This window comes from Eschrichtius robustus, chromosome 13 (assembly GCF_028021215.1).
Source record: "Eschrichtius robustus isolate mEscRob2 chromosome 13, mEscRob2.pri, whole genome shotgun sequence".
Classification (NCBI taxonomy): Eukaryota; Metazoa; Chordata; class Mammalia; order Artiodactyla; family Eschrichtiidae; genus Eschrichtius; species Eschrichtius robustus.
The window spans coordinates 98,733,435-98,755,605 of record NC_090836.1 but is presented as its reverse complement, the minus strand read 5'-3'; the positions used below and the strand labels follow the sequence as shown (position 1 = coordinate 98,755,605).

The window sequence follows — 22,171 nt, the reverse complement described above, 5'->3', positions numbered from 1 at the left end:
ACTTAATTTAGTATCATACAGACTCAGAAATGCAATAGTTTATAATTAATTACTTAATTATTTTGGTGCTCAAATTGTCCCAGGTGTGGCCAGTGTGAGCTCCTTCAGTCTGATTCCTGTGCCCTTATAACATGCCCCCATCACTTTTTTTTTTTTGCACTTCTATATTTACCTCATTTTAAATGTTCTAGCCCTGTAATAAAATGTGAACGATGCTATATTAACTAACAGCCATGAGGAAATTGTCTTTAATTTTATATAGTAATTTACTAAAGGAAATTGAGGGGGGAAATCAGTAAATCAGTCATAGAATGTATGTTGTTTCTTTGGTATCATTAATGCTAGAAAAGATTTCTTGGTTTGGGCATCCTCAGAATGTAGAATATGTGTACAGTTTGGAGTTCATTGTAGTGTAGGAGTGAACTTTGAGAATATGTGAATGATGATCAGCCTTTTCTAGGACTCTCATTTCTAGTGCCTTTTGTTCAGCATTTTTACTTTGCTTATTATGTTCTTCCCCTAGCCTGGCACCATATCGAGGGTGGTTTCCAGTTATCTCCAGTCTCTGCTGCTCCAATTTTGTCTATTTCTACACTTTTAATAGCCTCAAAGCAGTCTGGGTCAAAGGTCAACATTCTACTACTGGAAAAGATCTGGTAGTTGGATTTGTTGCAGGTAACTAAGTTTTCTGAATATAAGATATTTTTATATTTTATTGTTTATATTGTGGTCCATATACCCCCTGAGAGGTTATTTTAACACAAAGTAATGCTACAAAGAATGTAATTAGTTTTCTGACTTGACTCTGTGTGTGTGTAGTAAAAATGCATAACATAAAATTTACCATCTTAACAATTTTTAAGTGTACATTTCAGTAGTAGGTTTACTTACATTATTGTGAAACAGATCTCCAGAACATTTTCATTTTATAAATGAGAAGTTCTGTACCCACTAAATAACAACTCCCCTTTCCACCCTCCCCCCCAGCTCCTGGTAACCACAATTCTACTTTCTGTTTCTATGAATGTGACTACTTTAGATGCCTCATATAAGTGGAATCATGCAGTATTTGTCTTTTTGTGACTGGTTTATTTCATTCAACATAATATGTACTCAAGGTTCATTCATATTGTAGGATGTAACAGGATTTCCTTGTTTTTTAAGGGTGAATAATATTCTATTGTATGTATATACCACATTTTGTTTATCCATTCATCTGTTGAAGGACATTTGAGTTGTTTCAAGCTCCTGGTTACTGTGAATAGTTGCTGCTATGAACATGGGTTGTATGAATAGCTCTTTGAGTCCCTGCTTTCAATTCTTTTTGGATATATTCCTAGAAGTGAGATTGCTGGATCGTATGGTGGTTCTTTTTTTAATTTTGAGAGGAACTACCCTACTGTTTTCCGCACTGGTTGCACTATTTCAAAATTCCACCAGCAGTTGGTTCCAGGTTCTCCACATCCTTACCAACACTTGTTATCTTCTGTTTTTTCTATAGTAGCCATCCTAATGAGGGCGAAGTGATAGTTCACTGTGGTTTTGATTTGCATTTCTCTGACGATTAGTGATGTTGAGCATCTTTTCCTATGATGTTGAGCATCTTTGGAGAAATGTCTATTCAAATCTTTTGCCCATTTTTTGAGTTATTTGATTTTTTGTTGTTGTTGAACTATAAGTTTTTTTTTTTTAATTTAATTAATTAATTTATTTATTTTTGGCTGTGTTGGGTCTTCGTTTCTGTGCGAGGGCTTTCTCTAGTTGCGGCAAGCGGGGGCCACTCTTCATCGCGGTGCGCGGGCCTCTCACTATTGCAGTGTCTCTTGTTGCAGAGCACAGGCTCCAGACGCGCAGGCTCAGTAATTGTGGCTCACGGGCCTAGTTGCTCCGCGGCATGTGGGATCTTCCCAGACCAGGGCTCGAATCCGTGTCCCCTGCATTGGCAGGCAGATTCTCAACCACTGCGCCACCAGGGAAGCCCTATAAGTATTCTTTATGTATTCTGGATATTAGCCCCTTACCAGATATATGATTTGCACATATTTTCTCCCATTCTGTAGGTTGCCTTTCACTCTGTTGATATGTCCTTTGATGCTCAAAAGTTTTTAAGTTTGATATTGTGCCATTTGCATATTTTTCCTTTTTTTGCCTGTGCTTTTGGTGTCATGTCCAAGAAATCATGCTGAGTTTAATGCCATGAAAGCTTTTCTCCTATGTTTTCATCTAGGAGTTGTATAGTTTACGTCTTTAATCCATTTAGAGTTAATTTCTGTGTGTGATGTAAGATAAGGATCCAACTTCATTCTTTTGTATGTGGAAATCCAGTTTTCCTAATACCATTTGTTGATGTGACTAGACTGTCCTTTCCCCCTCTGAATGGTCTTGGCACCCTTGTGAAGATCAGTTGACCATATACACAAAGTTTTATTTTTGAGCTGACTTCGCTTATTTTTATCCTCTTAATCCAGAGAGGAGGGTCGGTTATCCCTGTTTAGCAGCCTGTACCCAGAATTTATGGACATAAGGTCTCTTTTTTTTAAAAATGAAAATTACAGTACCTTTCCTGCTTACTTTCTGGGGGTTTTTTTTAGGTTTTTTTTGTTTGTCTGTTTTGTTTTTTTGGACTGAGGATTGCATGCAATGTTTAACATGAGCAGGACTGGCTGCGTAATTTTCAGGATCCAGTATAAAATGAAAATGCAGGACTCCTTGTTCACAATTTATTAAGCATTTCAAGACGGTTGACACTAAAGCAGTAAACCAAGCACAAGACAGGTTACAGAGTCATGAAGCCCTCCGTGAGTGTGAAAGCATTGTCAGATGTGACAAAGAGTTTTTAGTGCACAGCCCAGTGTAGTCAGTATCACCATAGTCGTTAATACCTTAGGTGTTCATAGGGGAAAGGTCACTTTTGGCTGGGAGGTATCTCCTTATAGGAAGCAGTGCCTCTTGAGCTGAGCCTTGGCAGAATTAGTAACACTTGGAGATAAGTGGCGACGGTTTCTGGATGGAGAGAATGGTAGCAAACTGAGAGAATACAGGACCACATTTAGAACAGTGAGTTCTATAATTTTATGAGTGAGTGAAGTGAGTGTAGGAACATGAGCAATAAAGTTGGAGAGTTGAATAGGAGCCCAATTTTAGAAAGCTTTGGATCCTTGTCATCTGAGACTTCAGAAGCACTAAGGAGCCATTAACCTGATATTGTGAATATTTAGTTACTGTCTGTCTCAACTTAGTGGAATATGAGCTCTATAAGAGCAGGTATCTTTATCTGTATATGGTATATCAAAGATATATATAAGATGCAGAGCAGTATCTTATATATACTTTATATATATAAGATATAGGGGCTTCCTTGGTGGTCCAGTGGTTAAGACTCCGTGCTTCCAGTGCAGGGGGCACAGGTTCAATCCCTGGTCAGGGAACTAAGATCCCGCATGCCGTGCGGTGTGGCCAAAAAAAAAAAAGAAAGTTAAAGAAATATATTACATCTATTAGACAATATATATTACAATTATAAATATATCTCTATATATAAGATAACGAATACATATGATACCTGCTTTTGTGGCATATGTATATATATATCTGTTCCCCCCGCCTTGCTAAATTTTCGGTAAGAATAATTCCTAACATGTAGTAGTAGCTCAATAAATATTTGCTAAATAAACAAAATATTTGTTGAATTAATCAGGGTTTTATTAAAGAGATGGGAAAAAAGTAGGTCTCTTTCCTATGGGTTTTTTGTGTTTATCTAGTCTGTATCTAAATTAATTTATTTAAATGTTGCATGTTTAGTGTTAGTATTTTGTGGACTCACTTACTGATATATTCTTTGAAAAATTACTGATTTGGGAGCCACACAGTTGAATAATGTAAATGTCCATTTGAAATGAAAATGATTTGATTGAAAAATAGTTACCAGGCCAGGAGTATTCATGGCCCCCAATTTTTCCTCTTTACCTATATGAGACCACTGCTGTTTTTTTATTTGGTCTCTGAGCCTTTCTTATGCTTAATACTCTCATTTTAGTCTTAAGTTGATTTTGATATAATAAACTTTCACTTGGACCAAATTTTTTTTATTGAGATATAATTGACATAATATTCTATTAGTTTCAGGTGTACGACATAATGATTCAATATTTGTGTATAATGTGAAATGATCACCACAAGAAGTCTGGTTAACATCCATCATCACAGATATTTACAATTTTTTTTCTTTTCTTGTGCTGAGAACTTTTAAGATCAACTCAGCAACTTTCAAATATGCAGTTCAGTATTATTAAGTATTGTCACCTTGCTGTACCTCACATCCTCATGACTGACTTATTTTATAACTGGAAATTTGTGCCTTTTGACCACCCTCACCCCCAACCCCCGCCAGACCAACTTTCACGTAAAGAGTTTAACACACAGGGTTCCACTTTCTGAGGTAATAAATGAATACTTGTAGGTAGGTCACTCAGGATAGAAATCTGGAAGTCTTCATAGAGGGTGCTCTCTTACCCTCCGTGTCTGCCTGGTCTTCATGAACCATCAGTCTGTCTCTTAAATATCTCTTGAATCCATTCCCTCGTCTCCATGTCCATAGCCATTTCCCAAAATCAAGTGCCATCATCTCTCACTTGGACCATTGCTCTGTTCTGATCTCTTTGCCTCTCAAGTCTTTCTCACTAACATACTTTGCATAGTTCTGCTTGAAGTAGCCTTTCTAGAAGAATGGTTTTCAAACAGTGTCATAATTCAAAGAACTCAAGTTTGAGATTTGTTCAGTTGAAAAAATATCAGAATAGATCCAACCTGTAGAGGAGGAATCTTCTTTTTTACATAATTGCAACAAATGGCAATCTGGTATGATCTTTTATACTTGAGACCAAGTATTGGTAATACCTTGATTTTAATACTTTTTTGGGGTTTTTTTTGCCCACGCTGTGTGGCATGTGGCATGCAGGATCTTAGTTCCCCGACCAGGGGTCAAACCCGTGTCCCCTGAATTGGGAGTACGCAGTCTTATCCACTGGACCGCCAGGGAAGTCCCTTAATACTTTTTAGATTACTGCGGTTCATATGTATTTACATTTAAAAGGTTATGACTCACTGTCAGAGACTAACTCATATAACTTCCCATGAAACTACTAGTTTATGAAATATATGATTAAATCTTCTCCTTTTTAGGTGTCCAAAGTTGTTTGTTTGCTGTATCTGGCATCCCATTATCTACTAGGTACACACAACCCCTTGTTATTCTCTCTCACTGTGCTCTGCTCATTTTCTTTCTAACTCTTATGCAGTTTATAATTACAATAGATCCTCCCATACCTAAAACAGCTAGACTGGTATGGTAGGGCAGTTAGTTTTAAAAAGTCAGTGGAAGTAGGGACTATCATAAATAGCCTACATGCCTTAAGTATTTTATTTTAACCTAAGATATGTGAATATATACTTCTCCAATTTTTTGTATGGCCAAGGCATATCCACTCACTGATGGAAGTTTTGTGCTTTTTTTCTTGTATAACCCATACCTGTAAATGCTTTGCCTACTGTAACAGATATGACCGACATAAGCAGGTTTGAGAAAAGACATAATTCACTCCTGGTAAGCCTAAACCCCTGTGGGATGGAAGTAGAAGAGCACGGGTACACTAGGGAGTAGCCTACTGGCCGCAGGTATCAGCGTGCTGTGGCATCTGTCGGTGTGTCCTGTAAAGGGAAAGAGGAACACAGATTTATCTGGTGAGTCCATTATATGGAACTGGTTAAAAGAGATCCCACTGTATTAATATCATTCTAATTCACTTACATTCTGAAATGTTTTCTTGTGAGCGTGAGAAAAGAATGGAATTACGCTTGACGTACAGGGAGAACCCGTGGGTCTGTGTTGATTGTGAACATCATCTGTTACATGTCTTGTCAGAGAAATGATTGAGAACTGCTATTCTAATATCCGAATCTGATTATGTTATGCCCAGCTTCAAACCCTTCAGTGTCTGCCGCTTGCATGTAGGATGGAGTCGTGGCTCCCTCAGCAGAAAAGGCCCCCCTCGTACAGGTGCAGGATAAGAGCCTAACATACGGGATCTGCTGTGATACTGCTTACCTCCCTATCTCGGTCTTTCCTATTCCTGTTCTCCTGTGCCAAACTGTGATTCCTTGAATAGACTGAGCCCTTAGTAACCTCATTCCTCTACAGCAGCTGTTGTCAGTCTGAAGCAGCCTTACTGCTTTTTTTTATCTTATTAACTCCTAGTCATCCTTTTATTCTCATCTCAAGCCACCTTCTCTTCAGGAAGCCTTCCCTGTTTCTCATGTCCACCACCCCCAAGTTTTATTCTGGGTTAGGTGCCTACCCTCTGTGCTCCAGCTCTGTGTATACCTCTGTGTCAGTGCTTACTCCGCTGGATAACAATAGTCTGTATATTTGTCTTTATCTTTTACTAGACAGTGAACTCCTTAAGGGCAGAGACTACATTTTTTTAAATCTCTGTATCCCCAGTGCTTGATACACAGAAGGTGCTGATTAAATGTTGAATGAATGAATTCAATTTAAAGGTCCACTCCTCCTGTAATCTTCATCATTTTACTAGTTGCCCTACCAAAAGTCTTGAATTCATCCTCTTTCTCTTTGACCCCGCCTCCAGTCTGTGAGCAAATCCTATTGCCTGTTTCTTCATATGGTTTCTAGAATTCAGCCCCTTCCCCCACTACCACCTGTGTCCAAACCACCACTAAATCTTGCCAGGATTATCTTCAGAGCCTCCTAACTGATGTCCTGCTTCCTCCTTTGTCCCCCTCAATATGTATTCAACACAGCAGCCAGTGTGATCATGTTAAAACATAAGTGAGGGCTTCCCTAGTGGCACAGTGGTTAAGAATCCGCCTGCCAATGCAGGGGACACGGGTTCGAGCCCTGGTCCAGGAAGATCCCACACGCCACAGAGCAACTAAGCCCGTGCGCCACAACTACTGAGCCTGCGAGCCACAACTACTGAGCCCGCGTGCCACAACTACTGAAGCCCATGCGTCTAGAGCCCGTGCTCCGCAACAAGAGAAGCCACTGCAGTGAGAAGCCGGCGCACTGCAACAAAGAGTAGCCCCTGCTCACCGCAACTAGAAAAAGCCCGCGCGCCGCAACGAAGACCCAACGCAGCCAAAAATAAATAAATAAAATAAATAAATTTAAAAAACGTAAGTGAGATTGTATTATTTCTCTGTTCAAAGGACTCCAATTGCTTCCCTTCTCACTCAGAGTAAAAGCCAGAGTCCTTACCTAGTCCTACAAAGCCCTGTGTCACCTGGCCCGCCCGTTCTCCTCACTCACCCCACTGCAAGCCTCACTGACCTCTTCTCCAGGAACACTCCTGGCATGCTTCTGCCTCGTGGCCTGTGTACCTGCTGTTTCCTCTGCCTGGTTACTGCGTGGTTCACTCCCTCACCTCCTTTAAGGTCTTTCCCTAAATGGCCACACTGTTGAAAATGGTGCCCCTTTCTACCCCACAAAACTTTATCCCCCTTCTCTGCTTAAATTTTCTCCTTAACCTTATCCTCTAACACACTACATATTTTACTCATTTATCCTGTCTTACACCATTAGAACATAAGCTTCAAAAGGACAGGGATTTTCATTTTTTATTTACTTCTGTATCATCAGCACCTACTTAGCACATACTAGACACACAATACGTATTTGATGAGCAGACCATGGGTGACTGACTTGCAGGTCATAAACATTTACTTATCCTAAAATACACATAAAGTTATTTAAGAATTGCTAATTCATACCTCAGATAAAAAAACACCTATTAGCTAGTTTTATGTGTTTCCAGTTGCTTTTAGAAGGTAGGTTTAATATCAGTAAAAATAAAATTTCTAACAGCTCTTGTAAAAAATAGGCTATTGGGGTGAGAATGAATTCCTGTCTTTCGAGATTTTCAAAAATAAAGTGAATAATCACCTGGTGATTGGATTAGATGCGTGGATCCACAGGGAACACACGACCACGTCTGGAGACATTTTTGGTTGTCACAACTGGAGGATGTTACTGGCATCTAGTGGTAGAAGGCCAGGGATACCGCTAAACATCCTACACAATTGCACCCCTGCCCTGCCCCAAACTAATAATTATCCAGCCCCAGATGTCAGTAGTGTCACAGTTGAGAGACCCTTGACCAAATGAATTTTATAGTCCTTTATAATTCTGTGATTCTCCGATTATAGGTCCTCTCTTTTTCTGAAGGTAGGGAATTCCTTGGAAATCACTTTTGCGAGTTTTAAACTCCTCATAACATGTTTTTATATCTCAATGCTTACCGCATTTTTACAATAATTAAAACAGCTTTTTCTCTTCCTGCTGTGAACCCTGTCATTGTGTTACAGTCACCGTAGGAATGAGTTTCATTATCGCCAGGGAGAACTAGGAGCAGTATTATTGTTACTCCACTTCTTCTAGGAACTTAGAGAGTTATTACTATTTATTTTATTTTCACAGAAGAAAGCCCAAATAGCTTAATACCCTGGGGAAGAATTTGAGAGCAGAACCTTACAGATAACTTAAATGAAGATGATACTTGCCATTTTTATGAAATTGGAATTTTTATCAATAACTCTTTTTGAATGCCAATGGTGTTATCATTGTTGTGACAGTTGAAGTTAATTTCCTGTCCTTAGGCCTTAAATCTGGTAAGGCGGGTTTGTTCCTGTAGTGTATCAAGTTGCATTCCTTTGTAAGGAGCCAAGCACTTAGATTTATGACCCTGATCTGCCATTTTCTTATCTCAGTGGTCATTGCACAGTGTTCCCCAGAAGTGCACCCAATTAGCATTCTCCATTTTTGTTTTCTGTCCTTAACTCAGGAGACTCACTACTAATAAAACTTTGTTTTTAAGATTTCAGAAGTAAATAGCTGTGTTTCAATTATCCTTGAATCAGTGAGTGATTTTAGTGAATGTGTTCAGTTACTGTTCTTCATCTTTTAGTTTTGGTTCTGTTTTCTTATAAATGATTTTTTATGAAGAAAGAAAATAGAATCATTTGAATTGGAAGAAAAACAATTTCCTGTTCTTAAGTAGATAAGGTATTAGTATTCCCATCTTAGAGCTGAGGTAACAGCCATGGCTTGGAACTGGCAGAAGAATTTTCTACACATAAATAAGCAGACAGCTTTCTTTATCCTGCAGCCGTATCCATCGTGCTTTAGTCAGAGTCGGAATCACTCATCATGTTCGTTTGCAGCTTGTTTTTCCTCCGTGGAATGTTGTCCTGTGCTTGATTATATAGGTTGCAAGTTCTTAGTAAAGTTTGGATCCTCAGGTATTTTCCCAGAACTCATAAAATGATAGTGGTTTAAAAATACCTCTCCATCTGTTTTGGCTTAGAGGATTAAAGAACTTCTCAGATAAAAAGCTTTGAAATACAAAATGTTCTTACAAGGACTTTATATTATTTAAATGATGTGATGCATTTTTGTACTTGACAATGTCCTTAGAATCCTCTCCATCTTTCAGCCTGTGTTAATAATGGGGATATGTAAGCAGAATTTTAAATAGTGGCTAAATCTTAATCTTTGCTGCATTGCCTCTGAAATGTTTGTGTGTGCCTACCTCTTGAATAGAACATGAAGGGAATTTTGATTTCCAAAGAATTTATTTAATGGGCAACCTATTTCATTTGTTTAGAAAGGTGTGTACACTGTGCCTGTCTACAGTATCCACAGAAGCTTGTGATCTCTGGTTCTGAGCTCTCCTGTCTTCATCTTAAAAAAAAAAAAAGTGGTAGACTGCTCAGTAGCACTTTCTAGTCTGATTTTTCTGGCTGTTGATTTTTTTTTTTGTTAAGTGATGCGTACATTATATTGAATAGGAATACATTATAAAGTCTGGGCAAATGGGCGTGTATTGATAGTCTTCTATCTTGGCCTCTTGGGCACTGGTGCTTTTGTAAAATGAGACTAGCAAGAATCTCTAGTTAAGACTTTTTCAGATTATGATCAATGCCTCAAGTGATAATGTATGACTATACTGAGTCATAACTAAAGATGACTCCTTTGTGTTATGTGAAAAAATATAACAAATACAACTTATAAAATTATTTGATAATGCCTTTTATTTTGAGAAATGTGTTCTCACAATGTTTCTAAGAGAGAGGTGCCAAAATATCTTACTTTTGCAACTGCATTCAGCTAATGAAAATTTAGAATTTGAATTTCCTGGTGTTTTCACCAAGCTTAGCCTTCATGCTTTCTATCTATAGTATGTTTTGAGATTCCTTAAATCAAAGCATTCTTAATCATGTTGTATTTAAATGGCTTTTAGTAAAAGAAGATTTCTCTTCCTTATAATTGTGCCTCTTGGTTCTTCAGAGTATGGCTAGAGCCAGATAGCTTGATATACCATTGTTTGCTGAGTTTGCTCATTAGTTTACTTGTTAAGTATTTATTTAACAAACATTTATAAAGTATATACTGTGTGTCAGGCACTTTGTTACAAGTCTGTCTGGTATTTTTCTCTAATCATTTCAGGACTGATGAGGAATATTTTAATAACTCAAGGTGGTGTTAAATTGGGATCATGTGTTTTCAAAAAAGAAGCACCTGGCTCATTGTATTGTTCCACTCTGAGGCCACCTTGGGCGGCCAAGATCCCCATCCTTAAACTTGTAAGGATTATGATGCTTGTGAAACTGTTTCAGGTGTTTTTGTGATGGTTCATAACTACTGCTTGCTGCCTGCCTATCCTAATTCCCCAAGTGATGAAGAACTCTTCTGTGAGCCTTCAGTCCCTGTTGAAGCACTTTCAAATGTCACACTTTCTCTCATTTATTGTACTAGATCCATACTCACTTAAAACCATGTGAGCTACTTACATGAGAGTTGTAAATTGTGTGTTTTATGTGATATTGTCATGGACTTATTTAGCATGTGATCAACAAGTCACTTCCCTGTCTTAAAGCTGTTTTTAAAAACTGTACTTAGAACTCTATCAAAATTGCTACTTTGGTGGTTATATAAATTGACAAACAGATTGCCTCCTATTATACAAATGAGGAAACTCAGTACTCTCTTCATGTGGAGAAGTACTGCTGCCAGCCATTCTGCTATCAGCAAGGCTTCTGAATTGCTTCTAACAGTAGTGGCTTGTGTTGTACCCTGGCACAAAGGGACACCTTACCTTAGGTCTCCTAGTAGGTCAGTGGCAGAAGTATAACTGAAACATTGGTGTGTAGCTTTAACACAAGACAGCAAAGCTTAAAAGGTTACATTTTGCTTTCCCTTTGTCTCTCCCCCTTTCCTTTTAAAGGAGTGGTGAATGTGCTGCTAACCACTCCACTCTGGGTGGTAAACACCAGACTGAAGCTGCAAGGGGCAAAATTTAGGAATGAAGACATTGTACCCACCAACTACAGTGGTGTTATTGGTGAGTGTCTCTTGGGTGAGTTCCTTTTTAAAGATTTTCTTTTCTCTTTGTATCTGGAATTTATCACCATGATAATTCTACAACCTCAAATCTCAGTGCCCAACAGTAAGTATTCGTTTAGCTCACGTGTCTCTGGATTGACAGGGATTTGACTCATCTAGGCTGACTCCAGCCCAGGAGTCTCAGCTCCATGCGTCTAGGGGTCGCAGCTCCATGTGTCTCTCTTCCTTTTCCTGGGACCAACCTGAGCATATTCTTCTCTTGGTGATGGCAAAAGCACAAGAGGACATGCCCAATCATACAAGCATATTTCAAGCCCCTGTTTGCATTTTGTCTGCTAACATACTCTGGGCCAAAGCACAACCAATGGCCAAGCCCCAAGATAAGGGGTAGAGAAATATACCCATGGAGCATAGGTGGGAGGGGATGAATATTTCTGAAGAGCAATCTGCTACTTTTTTTTCCCTAGTGTTTTCTTTAGATAAAGATACCAGATTAGCATCTGATATCTTTGTGCTTCTGCTTTTTAATAGTATTACATTGCCAGGTTCTCCTTTCCCATGCTTCCATCTTTGTAATGAGAACAGTGGTTTTCTTATAAGGCAATCCTATAAAATGGACTCCAGAGAACTATCTAATCTTCTTCTTTTTTTAATAAATTTATTTATTTATTTATTTTGGCTGCATTGGGTCTACGTTGCTGTGCATGGACTTTTTCTAGTTGCAGCGAGCGGGGGCTACTCGTTGTTGCGGTGCGCGGGCTTCTCATTGTGGTGGCTTCTCCTGTTGCGGAGCAGGGCTCCAGGCACGTGCGCTTTAAGAGCTGTGGCACGCAGGCTCAGTAGCTGTGGCTCGTGGGCTCCAGAGTGCAGGCTCAGTAGCTGTGGTGCACAGGCTTAGTTGCTCTGCAGCATGTGGGATCCACCCGGACCAGGGCTCGAACCCATGTCCCCTGCATTGGCAGGCAGATTCCCAATCACTGTGCCACCAAGGAAGTCACCTCTAATCTTTTTCTGTACTGACCTTTGTTGTGAAACACATGGGCTATCAGTTCACAATTCTGTGTAGTACAGAGGTCCCAGTGGTGGTGATGATTACTTAGGAAAACTTGACATGCTAACCCCAGATTTGTCAGGAAGGGTTGCCTATGAGTGAAATTGGTCTCTCAATAACTTGGTGACGGTCAGTATCTGATGATTATTCAAAAGTAGTTAACTGATTAACTTGTCATTGCAAGAAGGAAATCTTGATAGAATCAGTATGATAGAATACTAATAGAATCAGGTTTGTGTTCTGGGTACATTGTCTTCTCTAGTTAGGGGATTGTCATCAAAGGTCCTTGATTTCTTGCTCAGATGCTTTTCACCAGATCATTCGCGATGAAGGAATCCTGGCTTTATGGAATGGCACATTTCCCTCCTTGCTGTTGGTCTTCAATCCTGCCATCCAGTTCATGTTCTATGAAGGTTTAAAACGGCAGCTTTTAAAGAAACGAGTGAAGGTAAGCCCTGATTCTGAAAGCAGCAGACAATCCCTGACACCTTCTTGCTGTTTAGATTGATACAGTTTGTTCTTCCTTTGCTTCCCAGCTTTCTTCTTTGGACGTGTTCATCATTGGTGCAATAGCCAAAGCAATTGCCACCACGGTCACCTATCCTCTGCAGACAGTACAGTCAATTCTGAGGGTGAGTGCAGAGGTTCTCCCTGCATTTATTCAAACAACATTCTAAAATACGTGGTTTCCCTGTTTGAAGCAATGTTAATAAAGCAGTAAAGTAGTCCGGAGCATTCCTCATCCATTTTTTCCATTATTTGATATTTTGCTAACCAGTCTGGCTGTCAGTTGGTTTCCTATTTGGTTTGGAACGAAGTTTACATTTGCGGTTTCTTTGGTAACATGCTGTCTCAGAAAACCCAAATATGGAAGACGGTCTTTATTTTTATTTATTTATTTATTTTAATTAATTAATTTATTTATTTATTTATTTATTTATGGCTGTGTTGGGTCTTCGTTGCTGCTTGCGGGCTTTGTCCAGTTGAGGTGAGCAGGGGCTACTCTTCGTTGCGGTACGTGGGCTTCTCATTGCGGTGGCTTCTCGTTGCGGAGCACGGGCTCTAGGCATGTGGGCTTCAGTAGTTGTGGCACACGGGCTCAGTAGTTGGGGCTCGCGGGCTCTAGAGCACAGGCTCAGTAGTTGTGGTGCTAGGGCTTAGTTGCTCTGCGGCATGTGGGATCTTCCCCGACTAGGGCTCGTACCCGTGTCCCCTGCATTGGCAGGCGGATTCTTAACCACTATGCCACCAGGGAAGTCCCGGAAGTTCTTTAAAGACCTCAGGAAAATATAAGTTTGCTTCCTTCACATTCAAGTTGATTTGCTTGGTGCCCAGGGTAGATTATCCTTTATAAGATCAGAGATTCATTCAGGAGGAATGAATGATTTAGCTTTTCTGAAGCACTTTCAAATTTGTAGCTTTTCATTCATTCAGTTATTTATTCATTGAAATATTTTTAAGCACCCACTCTGTGTGAGGAACTGGATGCACATGGTGAATAAAAGCCATAGTCCCTGCCCTTATGGAGGTAACAGAGGAGAGAATGAACATGTAAATAAGCAAAATAAATAGGTAATTGCAAATTGAGGAAACAGCTATAAAGGAAGTGAACAGCATTCTATGATTTAGTGGAGAGGGGCATGGTGGGGGTCTTCTCAGGTGGCATGATTGGAGATGGGCTCCTCTGAGGAGCCATATGTAAATCAGGACTTAAAGGAAGGTAAGGATCCAGCTGTGCAAAGAGCAGAAGAAAGAGCATTCCAGGTAGAGGGAACGTGATGTACCCCGAGAGCTTGGTGAATCCTAGGAACTGAAAGGAGGCCACTGTGGCTGGAGCAGGGAGCAGGTTATTAGAAAAGGAGCAGGGAGCCTATAGGTAAGGACGAGATTTTATTCTCTCTGCAGTGGGAAACCTTTGCAGGGCTTTAGACTAGAGAGTAATGTGATCTGATTTACAATTCGAGTAGATTACTGTGACTGTTCAGTGGTGAATTGGTCAGAAGGCTAAGAGAAAAGGAGGTTGTCAGGTTAGGAGGCTATTTCGGTCATACAGGTAAGATGTGAGGGTGGCCTAGACTATGGTGGTAGCAGTGGGGAGGAGAGATTCGAGGTCTTTTTGGGAGAAAAAAGTCAAAGGACTTACTGATGGGTAAAATGAAGGTGGAAGTGAAAGTATTTCAGTTCAAAAAGATTATTCCCTTCTGTTAAAAGTATTTTTACTAATGTACTATTTTTAAATTGGTACTTAATATAAAGAAATTCAGTAGCAGTCAAATAAATGTATTTTGACACTTTTATAATAGAAACATATAATGTGAAGAGCTTAGATTGCAGGGATTCTAATTAATTAGTGTTTATCATAACTTCTTAAAGGATTGGAAGCCATACCATCAATATCTAAATCTTCATCGTGGGCATGGCTTTTTCTTTTGAGGTAGAATTTTCCCCATGATTCTCTGTAAAATGAAAATTCTCATGCTTGCTTCATTGAAAAAATATTTCTTATTTTCACTTATTTCATTGAAATAATTTATTTCATTGAAATAAGAGGATTAATTAAATCTAAATACTAATGGATATTTTTATTACCATATGCTGTAACATGTTACTCCAACATAATTTCCTCTGCAAGTGGAAATTGAGATAAAGAAAGCGGTAGCAAGCAGTAATTATTTATCTTTTTTTCTTCTTCCCCAGTTTGGACATCACAGACTGAACCCAGAAAACAGAACACTGGGGAGTCTTCGGAACATTCTCTATCTTCTTCACCAACGAGTAAGGTGAGCTTTGTAGATGGTTCACATTCTGTCCTCTCTCTTTTTTTTTTTTCTTAATTTATTTGATTTATTTATTTTTGTCTGCGTTGGGTCTTCTTTGCTGCGCGTGGGCTTTCTCTAGTTGTGAGCGGGAGCTACTCTTGGTTACGGTGCACAGGCTTCTCATTGCGGTGGCTTCTCTCATTGCGGAGCACGGGCTCTAGAGCGCAGGCTCAGTAGTTGTGGAGCACGGGCTTAGTTGCTCTGCGGCATGTGGGATCTTCCCGGACCAGGGCTGGAACCCGTGTCCCCTGCATTGGCAGGCGGATTCTTAACCACTGTGCCACCAGGGAAGCCCTCTGTCCTCTCTTTTAACAGCCCTCTCTGCCAAGAAGTGGTTGGATTTGCTTACCTTGCACTTCTGCCTTGGCGGTGGCAGCCTAGAAACCTTTCCCTTACCTGCTGTGCTCAGACATTTCTCACCTTAGGGGCTAAGTGAGATATGACAGCATTTTGGGAAATTATGGAAAAGTTTAGGTCCTTATTCTTTGTTAGTTACCAAGGTTCAGTACTCCTTTAGAAAGGGAATCCTCCTATGAAATCCTGCCATTTGCGACAACATGGATGGACCTTGAAGGTATTATGAAGTAAGTCAGGCAGAGAAAGACAAACATGTGATTTCACTCATATGTGGAATCTAAAAACAAACAAACTCATTGATGCACAGAACAGACTAGTGGTCACCAGAGAGGAAGAGGGTTCAAGGGTGGGCAAAATGGGTGGAAGGAGTCAGCTGTACAGTAATGGATGGTTACTGGACTTGTGGTGGTGATCACTGTGTAGTGTATACAGATGTCAAATTATAATGCTGTATACCTGAAACATATAATTTTAAAAAATAGAGAGAGCCCTCCTGTAATCTAATATAGAGACCACTCTGCTGAGTAGTCCTCCATCGATGACATATCCTGTCACCTCTCGTAGACAGAAATAAGCAGCTATTAGAGAGCAGCAGTCATAGCGGGAAAGGGAGGGAAGAGTAGGAAGAGTTACAACAATTATCATCACAATGATGACAACAGTGATGGTGATGAGGTGAGCAGCTAACACTGTTGAATGTTTGCTTTGTGGCAGACGCTAAACCAGACGCCAGACGCTCTACCTGGCTAATCTCACTTAATCCCAACAACAGCCCTATGAGGCAGGTACTGTCGTCATTTCCCCGTTTCATTTAAAGAAACTGACCCCTAGGGAAGTCAAATAGATCAGCACCTTTGAAGCAAAAGCTGCTGTAACTTTATTACTGTTTCTAGATGTAAGATATTTTAAAATAAATTTATTATAAAGATAGAATATGCTTGGAATAAAAAATAAAATCAAAGATAAAGAATTGGTATAAAGTAAAAAATAAATGCTGACCATACCAAGTGTTGGCAAGAATGCGAAGCGACCAGAACTTTCCTATGCTGGTGGGAATTTAGAATGGCACAACCACTTTGGAACGCAATTTGGCATTTTCTTATAAAGCTAAACATACACCTACCATAGACCCAGCCATTCCCCTTCAAGGTATTTACCCAAGACAAATGAAATGCGTCTACACAAAGACCTGTGCATAAATGTTAATAATGGCTTTATTTGTAAGAGTCAAAAACTGGAAACACCCCAAATGTTCATCATCAGATGAGTGGATACAAGTTGTGGTATACCTATACAGTGGAATGCTATTCAAAAAGGAAAAAGAAATAATTACTGATACATGCAAAAACGTGGATGGATCTCAAAATAATTTTTCTGAGTAAAAGAGGTCAGTATGAAAAAGATTTCATACTGTATGATTCCACTTATATAAAACTTAGAAAATGCAAATAATCTACAGTGACAGAAAACATATCAGTGGTTGCTTAGGGCCAGAGTAGGTGGAGGGAGAGTGATTGCAAAGGGACGTGAGGATACTTTTGCAGGTCATGGATATGTTCACTACCTTGAAGATGGTGATTGTTTCATGGGTGTACCCATCAGTCAAAACTCATCAAATTGAAGTCATTTAAACTTCAGTAAAGCTATAAATATGTGCACACCTACTGTGTTTTCTCTCCTATCTCTTTACCAAGAGTTAGTCACTGTTAACAAAAAGTGCATGTATTTCCAGAATACTGTATAAAACATATAATTTGGGTATTCATTTTTATACAAATGGAATCATATGGTAATACTGTTTTGTACCTTGCCTTTTTGTAAAAACGTTACAAACAATCCTTCACATCAATATCTGTACATTTATCTAGTTTTTTTAAATGACTGCGTTTTTTGTTACATAATATGCCATAATTTATTGACCAATACACTTATGATAAATATTTAGTTTGTTTCCAGGTTTTTGCCTTTACAAACATTGACAAATGAATAGCCCATAAATTTAGCTTTGTATACCTCAGTTATAATTGTAGAGAAAATTCCTTGAAGTGGAATTACTTAAGAAGTTTGAACATACAAAATTTTGATAGCTATTGCCATGTTGACCCAAAAAGATGATACCCATTTCCAGTTCTGCCAGCATTGTGAGAGTTAAGAAAGATGTAGTTAAGAAAGTTAAGAAGGTAGTGTCAACAGGAAATCTTTAGAGTTATATAGTTTTTAAATTCAGCGTGTTTTTACATCTTTCATCCTGTTTGGTTCTCACTCAGCCTTGTGCGTGTGGAAGGGTGACTATATTCCCATTTTTGCAGATCAGGAAGCAGGTTTAGAGAAAGTGACTTGCCCAACACCAGACAGATGCAGACAGAGCCAGATGTTCAAACTCACGCTCAGTAAGCACTCAGGGACCATTGAATGAATGTTCATCCACTAGAACGTTCTACAATGATGGAAATACCTGTTCTGTTCAGTAGGGTTGCCACCAACCACGTGTGGCTGTTAAGCACTTGAAATACTGCCAGTACAATTGAGAAACTGAATTTTAAATTTTATTTAAATTTAAATGACCACGTGTGGCTAGTAGCTACCATATCGGACAGTGCAGTATACCATGCCAGGCCTCTCCAAACTTCTGATTGATTAAGAACACCTGAAGTGCTTATTAAAATACAGATTCATGCCTCCCCTCTGGAGCGGGGTCTGGCAGTCTTCATTTCTAAACAGACCCTGGTGATTCTGATGTGAGTGGATGTGAAGAAAATCAACACTACTGTGTATCTTTCCTTTACTACTGACACAGAGCACTTCACTTCTGGCACTGCCGGTCACTAGACGTTGCGTGGGGGGTTCCCCGCACCAGGCAGTTCTGTGTGATACCAGCCGGGCGTCCCGTGATTTAACTCCGTTCTGATGCTGCGTACCCGGGGATAGCATTAGATCCCACAGGTTAAGGAAGGGCTCAGTCCTAGGATGCTGACCCTCACTTCAGATGACAGTCACAGGTAGTCGGTCCCCAGGTTATACACAAAACTTCTGTCTGACTTGGCTACGAATTGGAGGTTGCCATGACCTCCTCCCCCTTGGGTATGATTGTTTGCTAGAGCAGCTCACAGAACTCAGGGAAAGGGAGACACTTACGTACGTTTACCAATTTATTAAAGAATACAGATGAGTAGCCATATAAAGAGATCTGGGAGGGTCCCAAGCACAGAAGCTTCTGTCCCCGAGGAGTTGGGGTACATCACCCTCCTGGTACATGGATGTGCTCACCAACTTGGAAGCTCTCTGAACCCCATACTTTTGGGATTTTTATGGAGGCTTCGTTATGTAGGCATGATCTATCATTAACTCCATTTCTGGCCCCCTCCCCTCTCTGGAGAATAGTGAGTGGGACTGAAAATTCCAAGTTTCTTATCACAGCTTGGTCTTTCTGGTGACCAGCCCCATCCAAGAGCCCACCAAGAATCACCTCATTAGAACAGAAGACACTAATATCACCGAGGAAATTGAGGGATTTAGGAACTCTGTATCAGGAACTAGGATCAAAGACTAAATATTAGAATAAGAAATGTTCCTAGTGCTCTTATCACTTAGGAAATTACAAGGGCTTTAGGAGCTCTGTGCCAGGAACTGAGGACAGAGACCAATATATATTTTTTCTGTTATCTCCCAGCAGACCTCACCTTGAGAAACATTGAAGTGGACTTTATTGGCTTTCTTGGGGGAACATAATTCAAATTAGTCAATGAACTAGAAATTCACGGGTCAAGGCTTTTCATTCCTATTTATCACATGATTTGCTCCAAATAATAAGTTTTCACACATAGCAAATGTATAAAATGTAGAATAGCTTCTGAATGGAGCGTTTGATTAGCTTTAATCTCTCAGTCTGCGTGCTGTATATAGCCCTGGAGTTGCTGATGAACTAGCGTATGAGATTAATTCACTCTCAAAAAGTAGCCTTGGAAACATCATTTACTCTGAACTCCTGGTTCTAGCTGAAGCATTCTTCTCTGTGGTTAGAGCAGTGGGTTTAAAGGGCTGGTGTCCAGACTGGCCTCATCATCCTCATCACCTGGGAGCTTGTTAGAAATGCAAATTCTTGAGTCCCATCCCAGACTTAATGAATCGGAAACTCTGGAGGGGACCCAGCAATCTGTGGTTCACCAAGCTTTTCCAGTGATTTTGATGTATGCTAGATGTGAGAACCACTTGGTTAGAAGATCAAATGTGGACTTCCCTGGTGGCTCAGTGGTTAAGAATCCGCCTGCCAATGCAGGGGACACGGGTCTGAGCCCTGGTCCGGGAAGATTCCACATGCTGCAGAGCAGCTAAGCCTGTGCACCACAACTACTGAGCCTGCGCTCTAGAGCCCACAAACCACAACTACTGAGCCCACGTGCCACAACTACTGAAGCCCGCGTGCCTAGAGCCCATACTCCGCAACAAGAGAAGCCCACCACAGTGAGAAGCCCGCGCACTGCAGCGAAGAGTAGCCCCCGCTCGCTGCAACTAGAGAAAGCCTGCGTGCAGCAACAAAGACCCAATGCAGCCAAAAATAAATAAATTAATTAATTAAAAAAAAAAAAGAAGATCAAATGTATGGGAAGACTCAGAATTGGAGAGCTTTTCATTTCTGTCACTTTCTCTCGTTTTGTTGAGGCTACAATGATCTAAACCAATTGGCAGCTTTCCTACCATTTAGGGACTGTTAGGTTGAAATAACTGAGTTGGGAGAGTGTTAAAGTCAAGATCTAAGAGTGCTTTGTTAGATCCCAGATTTTGGCATAAAAATGGTTTTAGGATTTTAGGATCTGTACCCTATCTGTGGGATACTGTCAGCATTCCACTAATTAATGGTGGCTGTGAAGAAATACTAAACTTTCATCAATCCCCAAATGCGTTTAAAGATAAGAAGTACTTAAACAACAGAAGTCCGTTACATCTACAATGTCCATTGCTTCTTTTGATCCTAAGAATAAACCTTTGCAAAACAGTATTGCTTCTTTGAAAACCTTTTGTTTTTTCTGACCTCTTTCCTTTTAGGCGTTTTGGAATAATGGGACTCTACAAAGGCCTTGAAGCCAAACTGCTGCAGACAGTCCTCACTGCCGCTCTCATGTTCCTCGTTTATGAGAAACTGACGGCTGCTACCTTCACGGTCATGGGGCTGAAGAGCGCACACAAGCGCTGAGGCACCTTCCACCGCCAGGCACTCAGAGATGCTCAAGACAGGGGATCCTTCTCTGTGAAGAGAAGCGGTTCCCCTTTTACTTGCGCCTTCCACTGAGAATTTTACCCTCATTGGCTTGAAATGCATCTAAGTTTACACATGGAGTATAGCCAGCTTGACCTGTTACCAACTTAGTTTTTATGATGGTTGGTTGACTTTTGTGGGGGAGGTTGGGCCAATGGCCATATGAAAAGAGAACATTATTGAAAACCTAAAACTGAAAGTTTATGGGGGTTTATTGGTTTTTTTGAGGGGAATAGACTCTTGCTCTCATGTATAATCTTTTCCAGGTAAAGTCTTTTTTGGATTTACCAGATGGTCCCTTTCCCTTGAACCCTCCCCCAGGTCCTAGGGCAAATTTGCTACCATGTAATTCTCCTCATATACTCTTGTATGTCTTCATCTTGGTATTTCCTTCACTAAAAATGTTATGACTATGCCATAAGCATGACTTTATTTTTCTTGGCATTTTTTTTCCTCCTGCTTAAGGAAAGGTATCTTCTTTAGTGTGTGAGCTATTTATTTTGTGGGGGAAATGAAAATTATTAATTCCAAATGATTCTCGTATAAACTATTTGTAAATATCACTTATTTAGTATTTGACATAATTTTAAAATATTTATTTTGAATCAACCTTTTCATTACAAAACTTGAGGTTTTACGTTCATCCATATAGGCCCCGATAAATTGTCAGCACAAAAGTCATTCTTAAAAGTTGCCCTTTACAGTATTACATTGAGTTTACAAGCAGCTGGTACAAATCACAGAAAAGGGAGAGGGAGCAGATACCTTGTTTAGGCTCTGGAATATTATCTTCTTTTATAAACTCTTGGTAGAGACTGTATATTTTGAGAATAAACTTGATTGAGGTTATTTCTATTCGGAAACATTCCTTAGAGTCCTGCTACTCTAAGAGTGGTGCCTCAAGCAGTAGCATCGACATCACCTGGGAGCTTATTGGACACGCAGTCCCAGGTCTTCTGAATCATATTCCGCATTTTAACAAGATACCTAGGTGATTCGTACTCACGTCAAAGTTCAAGAGACCTTAGAGCTCTTGACCCCGCAGAACATACAGTTGGTTTCAATTATGGAAACCAAGACAAAGATTGTTCTCAAAGGAAAGATAGACTAATGTATTAGAGCAACCTCTGAAAAAACTGGGAGTCCTATGTCATCATTTACTTTCACCTCGTAGCACATGTTCAGGTTTGTAGGACTTTTATTATGTGGCCAGCAATGAATTTAGACATCTCAAGGCACTTAAGAAGCAAACTCCCTTGACATTAGTAGAACAA

At 39.9% G+C, this 22,171-nt stretch overlaps 1 protein-coding gene across 2 annotated transcripts in view; it reads left to right on the top strand.

Annotated features, from left to right (window-relative positions):
* The window catches only part of SLC25A17 (solute carrier family 25 member 17), a 46,961-nt gene extending 25,643 nt beyond the window's left edge, over positions 1–21,318 (top strand). For both annotated transcript variants that reach the window (XM_068560387.1, XM_068560388.1), the window contains exons 4-9: positions 524–675; positions 11,298–11,414; positions 12,770–12,915; positions 13,004–13,099; positions 15,165–15,247; positions 20,687–21,318. In XM_068560387.1, the coding sequence (XP_068416488.1) occupies positions 524–675; positions 11,298–11,414; positions 12,770–12,915; positions 13,004–13,099; positions 15,165–15,247; positions 20,687–20,834 (742 nt within the window). In that variant the 3' untranslated portion in view covers positions 20,835–21,318. The remainder of the gene's footprint in view (positions 1–523; positions 676–11,297; positions 11,415–12,769; positions 12,916–13,003; positions 13,100–15,164; positions 15,248–20,686) is intronic.
* The last annotated feature ends 853 nt before the right edge of the window (positions 21,319–22,171 follow it).